General features: G+C 45.1%; 1 protein-coding gene across 4 annotated transcripts in view; it reads right to left on the bottom strand.

Annotated features, from left to right (window-relative positions):
- Nucleotides 1–430: 430 nt before the first annotated feature.
- Nucleotides 431–10,922, bottom strand: part of Kcnj1 (potassium voltage-gated channel subfamily J member 1) — a 27,291-nt gene continuing 16,799 nt past the window's right edge. For 3 of the 4 annotated variants that reach the window (XM_021173141.2, XM_029481945.1, XM_029481946.1), the window contains one exon: nt 441–3,308. In XM_021173141.2, coding sequence (XP_021028800.1) covers nt 2,169–3,287 — 1,119 coding nt within the window. In that variant the 5' untranslated portion in view covers nt 3,288–3,308 and the 3' untranslated portion in view covers nt 441–2,168. Of the gene's footprint in view, nt 3,309–5,438; nt 5,649–10,922 lie in introns of those variants that run through there. The other variant, XM_021173139.2, reaches the window with a different exon arrangement.

Here is a 10,922-nt window from a genome sequence, read left to right as displayed (position 1 = left end):
AGCAGAGATTCCCAGCTCTCTTGGGCTTGTGATAGCTGATGTCTTTTAGCTTGGTCAGCAAATCATGTCATTTACAGGCACAGAGTCACCTTCAACATGGGCCAATGTGGCCTCTGACAAGGTGTGCCACTGGTCTGGACCAAGACAAGTGTAAAGATCTGTACAAACTCAGGCCCTAAAATCGAAAAGCAAAGCTATCCAAGAGTTTGCAGTTATCTTCCTCTGTGCCAAGACTCAGGCTGGAGGGATTGCTGTAGCTGCACCAGAAGAGACATGTCTGCAGCCTAGCTCACTTCCTCCTAGGAAGTCTAGACAACAAACACATGCAGTCTGCCTCCTTCCCACCTGTCCTGCCCCCTTCAGGAGAAAGTCTACCTTGGCAAGAATATTTTCCTCAGTCACCTCGTCAGAGTTAATGCATAAGTGACACTTTTTGCTCATACAGTTTCAGAAATTTATTAATCACATACTAAATGATATTTTGATTTTTGAGCAGCTTTGAATTCTACTTTTTTCCCCCCCAAGGTGAAATCAGAATGATACAGGTATGGAAATGAACAAACAAGACATTCACATTAGAACCTTCCTCCAAAGTAAATTCTCCTGCTAACTTGTTCCCTTTGGAAGATGTAGGGATGGCCTTCAGAGACAAGAAAGCAGCAGCATCCTGACTGTGGGGCTGTATCTCGTTCCTCCTTCATACCTAGAATTGCAGTTCAACCACGAGGCAGAGAAACACAAGAACCATTCAGCGTTAGCATCATACCCACTCCAGGCTGACTGCTTTCCCAATCCTCAGCACCATCTTGAGAGAGCAAGGAATAAAACCTCTTTTACCAGACCTGTGGCCCTATAACCTACCCACTGAATATTGAAACAAACATCACTATGCTGTGTGTGTGTGTGTGTGTGTGTGTAGATCAGAAGTTGACATAAGATTTCTTCCTCAGTCATTCTCTACCTTATTTTTTTAATCGTATGTGTATGGGTTTTGCTCGCATGTATGTATGTGCACCTAGTGCTCACAAGGGCCAGAAAAGAACATCAGATGCCCTGAAACTGGAGTTATAGATAGTTATGAAGTACTGTGCCAGGAATCAAACCTAGATTCTCTGGAAGATCAGCCACGGTGCTTTTAACCAGAGTCTTCTCGCCAGCCCCTTCACCTTATTTTTGTAAATAGTCTCTCCCTGAACTGGGACCTCACCCATTCAGCTGTCCAGAAAACTTGAGACTTCCTCCTATCCCTACCTCCCCAGTACTAGGATTGGGGGGGGGGGGCGCATGCTACTAAGTCAGGCTTTGTATGTGGTTGTCGGAGGTTCAGACCCAGGTCTTCATGCGTGCGCAGCATGAACTTACAAAGAGCATCATCTCTTCAGCCTCTTCACCAACACTTTCAACTCAAACACTCTCCTTTGCAAGAGAATGTTCATTTAGTGTCTAAGGAATGGGCTTGGCCTCCATTGATTGCACCACAGGAAACCATTCAGGTCAATTCCTATATGGGCTGCAGCGTCTGAGTTAGTTACGAAATTGGTTGGGGCTTTCTGTTCTTCTGTACCTCGGGTTGAGAAAGGTGCAGTCACTGGATGCCACCTTACCCCTTCTGAAACATGGACCCAGACTCAGACAAAGGCTTCAAACAGCAGAGCTTAAGAAGTTTAGAGCCTTTAGTGATTCTGTGTATGACAGGCTCTTATTGTCACTGACCGGTTGGCTCACTTCCCAACTCAGAGGACAGATTTTCCGTTGATAAAAGTCTACTTTAGGATAAAATGTGGTATCTTTCTCATCCATAGAATCGAACAGGAAATATGGCTAGCTCCTGACGTTTTCTAAGCTCCTAACTTTTCTCTAGAACATGTCAATGGATGGCTTTGCTTTCATCAACACTGTACGAGCTCACACAGTCAGAGTGAAGATCCAAGTGAGCTCCTTTTGGCTTCCACACGCCAGGTTCATTCACATGCTTCCACCGTATGCTTACTGCTGCAGACTTTAGAGCTACGAGTCTTCTAGAATCATAGCCATGGGGCTGAGGGGTGACTGTGCTGGTAGACTTCTCGGGTTCTCATCCTAATTTCAGTCCCCTAACTGCAGGATGCTTCTGAACACAGTCAGCACTTAGGTCCTTGAGAGACTCTTTGTAGGTGGAAAAGCCACTGCTACATTTGGGTGTCGTCTGTTTCATCAACTTCTGACAAGACAAAGTTAGGGTTGTCATAGCCTCTCTTCATCCTGGCCCTGGCATCTTTCTCATTATAGAGGCACATGGCACAGTGAGGGGTCTCCACTTCCACCGTCTTACCAAAGTTATGGAAATCCACTCTGTATTTCCCTTCCTTGGTCTTGGATACGATGGGAACAAAACGGTAACCCCAAAGCACCTCTTCTGGGATGTACGATGTGCGGACTTGGCAGGTTGCACTGGTGGATTCTACTGTGCCATCTAAAAAGACGACCAACTCGAAGTCCTGTTGGGAAAGAGTTTCTGCCGCCATGTGGAAGAAAGGGCTGTTGTGGTCAATAATGTGGTAGATTGTCAGTGGGGAAATGAAGAACAAATTTTCATTGCCAGCATCAACTACAAAGTTTATATTGGTCTGATCCAAAATAATGGTCTCTCCTTCAGGCGTGATGGTAGTCTTCAGAAGTTTGCCGTATATGTGACTGCCAATCAGAAGGCTCTTCCTAAGATTGGCTACTCGGATGAGGAGACAGAGCTTCCCCCCACGTTTGCTGATCACCGCATTCTTGCTGAATGTAATGGTCTTTGCACGTTTTTTGGGTCTAGAGATCTTGGCTAATATGGCACCACACATGAAAGAATTGATGATCACTCCAAGAATAGACTGGAAGATAAGCAGAAAAATGGCAGTGGCACACTGTTCCGTCACAAACCTGAATCCGTAACCTATGGTCACTTGGGTCTCTAGAGAAAACAGAAAGGCTGATGTCATGCCATTAATGTTCTCCACACAGGGAGTACGGTTGTCAGGTGGGTAGAACTCTGGGAGATCCTTATGAACATAGGCTACGACATACCACAGGAGACCGAAGAGAAACCAACTCCCCAAGAAGGCTGTGATGAACACGGTCATTTTGTACCTCCATTTCAGGTCAAGTACAGTTGTCCAGATATCCACAAAGAATATAAACCTCGACTGTGCATCTACATTGCCAAACTCGATGTTACACCTTCCATCTTTGGAGACCAACCTTGCTCGTTGCCGAGAACGCCCAAATATGTGAGTGACAAACCATCTTCGAAGATGTTTGAACATCCTTTCTGTCAGTGCCCTGATCTGAAAACACATTAGAGAGGTTGGTAAGATTGTAGTTGTCGCCGTGGTAAAGTAAGTGAGTCACGTACAGACCCAAATACCTCTGAAAAGAAAAATTCTAAATTATCAGGCTTGTTAATCATTTACACAAACCAAGTCATTTGTTCTGGATGCCAGAATAAACCATACATAGCCTCTATGTCACATAGAAAGTGGGAAAGACACCAAGTGGAAAGTTATTAACAGACAATATGTTCAAGAATTTCCTGACTGCAGTCTGTCCCACAGGACCTTAAAAGTGGAGTGACCCATTATAACCTGTGCTTTTATTTATTGGATATTATTGTGCAAATCATGTCTGTGTTAAAATCTAACCTGCTGCTATACAATAATTTTTGTAATATCATAAACCTGGAGGACTTTTCATATTTTTGTGGTATATAAGAATAAGTAACTGAATAAGAAAACTCATCACTATATCAGTGTATCAATATATTCACTAAATTGTCTTGTTTGCTGCTATCAAGGGGTATTCCGATTCAGGTCAGGTCTTCATTTGTAAATGAAGGCACTAAGACTCAACAAGTTTCAGTGACTTCTCCAAAGACATAGACCCAACCCACGGCTGGAAGTGGCACACCAACTCACTACCTTCATTCTGGACCAATTCTAGTCATTCTTTGGTTCATTTCTCAAATACCCTGTCCTAAAAGTGTGCATCTCTAGAACACTTGAAGACAGGACTGGTTAAATCCCTCTTGATTGTCTTCAGCAGAGCTCACAGCCTACCAGGTGATCTCAGAGGCTCTGTCTGAGGACCTACATACCTGCTTCTACTCATTCACCATGGTCTGCCAAGATTCCTAACAGACATAGAATGAGGGTGGCCATCACTATTCCATACTATCAAGCGGATGCATGTTGACTTCACTGATGTTCTATGGAGGCGGGACCATGTTTAATCTAGTTCCTAGATCCCACCTCCGAGTTTAGACTGGGTGCTTAGTGCTCTCTCCATCAGTGTGATGGGATAACACATGGTAACAGAATGTAGCCCTCCAGAACAAGATCACCAGTTTCTTATCAAGGACAGGACAGGTGTGTGTGTGTGTGTGTGTGTGTGTGTGTGTGTGTGTGTGTGTGTGTGAGAGAGAGAGAGAGAGAGAGAGAGAGAGAGAGAGAGAGAGAGAGAGAGAGATTTCCAGCAAAACGGTGTTGGGGCTTTCCCCTAAACAACTAACAACAGTGAAATTCAAGGGTCTTAAGCCTAGAATACCTCTTCCTCTGCCTCACCCAACCCCTAAAAAATCAAGGTGTGTCCAGTGTGGTTAACACTGTCTTTGTGGTATTTTTTCATTAAATGCAAAGATATTTTTAAAAATAGATCTCAAAATCCCCCTTCAGAAATGTGTTTGCTCATAAGAACTAGGAAGCGAAACCAGCTTAGTGACACATTTTAAACAAAAGTGATAGCCCTCAGCACCTTGTTCCTGGCCTTCACCCAGGTAAACATACACAGTGGCCACACGAAGTGGAAGCTGGGAGAAGAAACCACAGCCATGGTGGTGTGTTAAACTGTGAAGGCCAGGCTCTAAAAATAAGAACAAGAGTTATCAAGAGAGCCAAACAAGCCCAAGAGAGCTCTGTCCATTCCGCTCTGATCTCAAGTCCCTAAGAGTCAGACTAGAGGATAGCTCCAAGTGGGGCACAGAGGCCAAAGACTTCTTCCCCAGCTACTCCCATCCACTGCATATGCACCAAGGAGCAGCCTGACCCATATTCGATGGTGACAGATACTCCTGGCCAGGCATAAGGAAGCTCCTCACTGGTTGTCTTTCACCTATTACCAATTCTAAGGCCAGCATTCTCCATGGAAGCCACGCACTCTTCATCACACATTACAACTCAAGATGACTTCTGAAACATCAATTTCCGAGCGTTTCCGGCCCTCCACCCTTCTCCGCCCTGCTAAAGTTTGCTTCACTTTTGAAGGTGAAGGGTGTTTCTGTAAAGCGAAGGCATGTCCCCAGGAAGTTTGCCTTCTCCATGACTGTGTTAGCAAAATAAAACATTCACTTCCTGGCCTTGCAAATGGTAAAACAGGAGCAGGGCAAGGGCCCACAGTGCCTTCCCTAGATGGTCTGCACTTACCAGCACTCTGAACATACACCTCCGATCTGAAGCATCCATGCTGGGCCAAGCAAGTGAGTGGTGCTGTTCAGTTTTGTCTGTACAAAGGCCGACTTCTTTGAGGCCCACCTTAATGAATCTTAAGCCTCACAATGATGCTTGCTTGCATTAGCTTTCAATGGTTAACTCAAGAGTGGAGTTGTGTGGTTTAAACCAACACAAGTGGTTGTTCGCAGACCAAGCCTGGAGTTAGGCATATATATATATTTTTTTTTTCACACCTCACATGGCTTGAATACCGTCATGCTAAGACATGACAAACCACCAGCTGAGGTTCTGGGCAGCAGACATGGATTGGATGCCAGCATGGCCCCCCTTTCCTTTGCCACGCTCTATAGCTCACTTCCTGTTCTCCTAAGTCATGCCAAATAACTTTTGGCTTAGAAACAACTAGTTATCATCAATCTCCCAGTCAATTTTCTGACCCATACTGAATACTAACCTTTCCAAGTGATCACAGAGATACAGCTGGATAGAGAGTCAGAGATGGGGACATGTTTGCAAGACAAGAATAAGATCACACCAGGAAGAAACGAGATACCACATTAATCTCCCTATACAACAGCCACTGTTATATAAGAACTGTGAGATACTATTGTGAAGTTTAATCTGGAAAAACTGGACTTTACTGGGGGGTGAGCTTTACACATACGGGATTAGCCTATGATGTTGATGTGTTTGTTGAAAGAGTGAGCAGAACTAAGATAGGCCAGTGAAACAGGTAAATCCATCCACTAACCAAACCCATCAGTCACAGGGTAGATCTGCTATTATGCAGATCCCACTTTGCTTGACTGGGCCATTTAATGTAACCACAGACAGAGCCAATGTGCATTTATGAGCCACTGGGCAATTAGAGACTATCATTGGTGTCTTAGGTTATGTAATGTGCCCCAGCGTTTAGGTTCCTTTCTATTGAAATCAGTAAATCTTAATAGCAAGCAAAGGGCTTCACATTAGCTAATATTTACCCAGGTATCCTTGGTGGCTGGCAAAACAAGTGTATTATATTATTGTGGTGTGTTCATTACTCCCTAGCCTCCTTATCCTGTAAATAGGACATTTGCAGAAAACAAGACTTGGCCCTGCATCATTGGCTGTCTGCTTATTTCTTAGCATTTGAAAGACAAACAGAACTCTTCCTCTACTCAGGGGGCTCATAGTCAAATGGGGAAGTGAGCTGAGTAGGTTGGAACCCACTGTGGCGTGTGTAAGCCCCAAAACAACTTCTCTACATGATTTCTCATTAGCTATGCATCTCACCGCTGGGGATATGCTTCAACCAATTGCATATACCTTTCTATATATGTATATTAACATGTTCATCTCTCATTCATCCATGATGATGTGTTGACACTACTGTGTATATCAGCCACTGTGCTAGACATCACAGAAGCGACCACACAGACACCATCCTTGCCTGACTGCACGAACACCATCCTTGACAGCCTACTGCTCCCAGCTAGGCTAAGGGAGATGAACAGATGAGACCATAAGTGAACAGACACAGAGGACTGTCACTGTACCCTCCAGGGACAATTGAAACTTTTGTCCTATTGAGAGCAGAAAAGTGACACAGAAGCCAGACCCTAAAGATGTGTCAGAGCCAACAGGTAGCAAGAACTCCACAAATGAGTTGTGATAAGTAAATACATAGATGTGTGTGTAAACGTTGAGAGCTGGCGGTTACCCATACTGCCATCAGCTCCTCCTGCAGGAAAGCTATCCTAGGAGGGGCATTCCTGTGTACGGCAATCACTATCCTGCATTTAATTGTGTGTGTGGCCCAGGCAGGAGCAACAAAGGGGAAAACAAGCTCATGGGAGCAGAAAGATCCAGCAGAATGAGTACTAGAGTCCCAAAGGAGCTTGGTACAGCCTAAGGCTAGAAAGTCAGGCAGGAGCCAAACTCAGTGCCGGGGAGCCGTTTCTGCCTTTGCTAAAGACCCACAGGATAAGCTGGTCTGAGAAGGACACCCCTCCTATGAGAGCTCCAGAGACAGTTCATACTTCTAAATCAGCCCTGAACACCACGGTATAAAGGGCCTTGAAAGCAAATGTGTCTTCCTTCAGAATCTCCTTGACGCTGTAAAAACACACTCTTCATTTGCACGCAGCCTCCACTCCAGCAAACTGGCTCTTCTCAAGCCTACGATCCCTGCTAATAAGAAACCCACGTGCAGAGGCTGTTCTGAGGCATCCACCCAAGCACTCTTGGAGCTGAGGTTTCCTACTGCAGGTATCACTCCACCTCTTTCCCAGCTCTGGCTGCTCAGTGGCAGAAAGCAAGGAAGCTCAATGTCTGTATTACCCATGACTTTGAATTTCAGAGGCTATTACAGTACCTTCTAACTAAAAAATTTTCACAGCTCCTGCACAAGCTCGAGGATATTTCTGGGAGTTATGTTTTCATGGTAAGAGTAGGAAACGTGAGCTAGGTGGCCCAGACGCAGATAGCAAATGGTTTTCTCTAGTCCCCTCGTAACTCTGATGCAGAGAAACTTCAACTTTCTATGAAATCATTCTGCCTTGTCTCAGTCCAAGAATCAATTGATAATCAGCAGATGTCCTTGGATCTTCTGCAGTAATATATCCCTGAGAATCTAGTGCATCCTCTCTTGTGTCTTAATCAGAAGACTTGAGCACATGCTCTGCTTATTGACCACCTACTAAGTGCCATGATAGGAACAAAGAAGGAATGACTTGGCAGCTGCACCCAAAGAGTCACTCCGTAATTGTCATGCACTAAACTAATGTGTCTCAAGCTTCACCTCTTGAGCCCACCCTTGCTAAACAGAAAACACAAACACACACACACACACACACACACACACACACGAGCCTCTGTAGAGGACTTCCTCTTTTCTGTGAAAATCAGCTGAAAATGTCTGAAAACAGTCCCCCAGTCAGGTCTGCAAACCTACAGGGCCTGTGGAACCTCCAATTCTCTGGTTTCCTGTGCTGCCTCTAGACTGTCCCAAGGCCACAGAGTTGCAGACCTCTGGTTAGGCATGTTAGAACTTACCTCCGATGTCCTTGTCATACGTGAGCATCTAGTTCAGTGGTTCCCAACCTTCCTAGGGTTGCAACCCTTTAATATAGTTCCTCATGTTGTGGTGACCCCCAACCATAAAATTATTTCATTGCTACTTCATAACTATAATTTTGCTACTATTATGAATCATAATCCTATTGTGAATATCGGATATACAGGATATGATAAGGAACTCTCCAAAGCAGTCAAGACCCACAGGTTATGAACCGCTGCTCTAGTTCATTTAGAGAGGTTAGTTGGATTTAGTCCTTCCCATCCTTACATCCTAGGTATGTAACAGGGCATCTGAGCTGCATGCCTTTGCCAGGCTAAACTGGGTAGTGCATGGGGAAATATGACACTGTTGAGGGCTAAGTGTGCTTCATGACATCACTCCCAGGAAACCAGAGTAGCCTATTCAGCATGTGAATGCAGCATAGTCCTTCCTGGGTCCCTCTCTCCGTCTTAAGGGAGTTTGGGAACAAGCTAGAAAGAGCCATCTGTTCTGGTGGCATCAGTGCCTTGACACGCACACAGTGCTCTGCATGTGTCTCGGAGTCATCTCTTTGCAGCCCATTATCTGAACGATTTGGTGCATTTTGCAAAGGAAGGAAAGCATAAGAAGATAGGAGACCTGAGACAAGATTGTTTCCAGAGTAGGCAATGATCAGATGCAATTTGGCAAAGCAGAAGTGTTCCAGCTTGTGTCCACAGGCATGGACTTGAACTCTGGCAGGGCCACTCAGGTGAGTCAAAAAAGTCACTCTGCTTTTCAAAGCCTTAGTTTCCTCATCTGTGAGCTGGCTCTAATGTTATCCTTCCAAATGCCCTACAGTAGAACACTCAATGTCCCTAGTGCATGCAGCAAGCAGTGGCAATGGATATTCATGGTTCACAAACTAAAACAGCACACCAGCTTAGTCAAATAACACTGGCTCTCACCGCCATGGACTACCACATGGTCAAACAGTAACTACTCCAAAGGAAAAAAGGCTGGGGAAAGGGGCAGAAAAGAAAGGTTCCAACCACGTGTGTGTGTGTGTGTGTGTGTGTGTGTGTGTGTGTGTGTGCGCGCGCGCGCGTGTGCATATGTGTGCGTGTGTGTGTGTGTATATGTGACTGGTGCTGGCTTCAGAGCCCACTTCCTGATAGGAAGGGAAAGTCTAGGAGAGGCAAAGATTATTTCAGGAGAGATTGATCAATAATAAAGGCAGAAGCCTCTTCCCAGAGAAGAGGGAATGGGCTAGAGGAAGGAAGCAACCTTTAGCAGTGTTGATCTGAGGCCTGGTACCTGGGCACAATGCTGATCTTCTCAACCACAGAAACTAACTAGAATGTAACCAGCCAACACTGCTGTGTAAACTTGTTCTCTGAATACGCAGCCTTCTTGCCTGGTACCCACAATCAAGTTTTGATGGACAAACAGTGTCGCAGATATCATTGACACAAGCACTCTGCTCACCATAGGTCTGAGGGGTAAAGATGCTTGCTATGTAAGGATAAAGGACTTGAGTTCAAATCCTTAGGGCCCATATTAAAAAAGCCAGGCATGTAACCCAGTCACCCGAAGGTTTCAGGGTGGAGACAGCCAAATACATGAGCTACAAATGGTGAAAACTGACACTCCCGGCTGCTTGCTGGCAGAAGTCACATGTGCAAGTGCTACTCTGCATTGGTTTGCTTTGCTATGAAGATGTGAATTATCAAGAAAGCTACCAAATGCTACACCAAAGGCCATGGCGATGATGTAAAGTCTGCAGGGTCTGATTTATGATGCTGTCTAGATAACTGGTTTGTGGGGAGTCATTGTGAATCCTGAGAGAATCACAGCTCTCACAAGCAGAGAAAGACCTCTGCTTTGGGTCTCAGTGAGAGACACAGGAGTGCTATCATTCCTTTTGATAAGCCAGGCTGGGAGCAGACAGAGCTGCACGCAGGGAAGATGTCTGTGAGGTGAGGTATTACCAGGCTTTAGTGGAAGCACATGTTTGCTGTGGGATTAGAAGGCATCGCTCTGGATGCTGGGAAGTTCTCCTGTGTGGCTTCCCAGCAGGTTTTCTAGTGCAGCTCATAACTGTTTCTTAAGATCCTTTGGAAATGGTGGCATGCCACAACTATGCAAAGATGGACACAGTGTCAGCTTTATCCAGAGGGGTTTTTATTGTTTTGTTTTGTTTCGTTTTGTTTTGTTTTGTTTATAAGTAGCAATCACCCAGGATCTATGAAGACAGCAGCATAGAATAGAACTCTGAGGGGGATATCTTTTTCTTCTTTCTACTCTCTCTCCTCCTCCTCTCTCTTCCTCCTCCTTTTTCTCTTCTTTCTCCTTTCTCCTCTTCCTCCATCTTCTCTTCCCTCCCTTTCTCTCTCTCTCTCTCTCTCTCTCTCTCTCTCTCTCTCTCTCTCTCTCTC

The sequence above is a fragment of the Mus caroli genome, chromosome 9 (assembly GCF_900094665.2).
Source record: "Mus caroli chromosome 9, CAROLI_EIJ_v1.1, whole genome shotgun sequence".
In the NCBI taxonomy this organism is placed as follows: Eukaryota; Metazoa; Chordata; class Mammalia; order Rodentia; family Muridae; genus Mus; species Mus caroli.
This window is presented reverse-complemented; position numbering and strand designations above follow the sequence as displayed.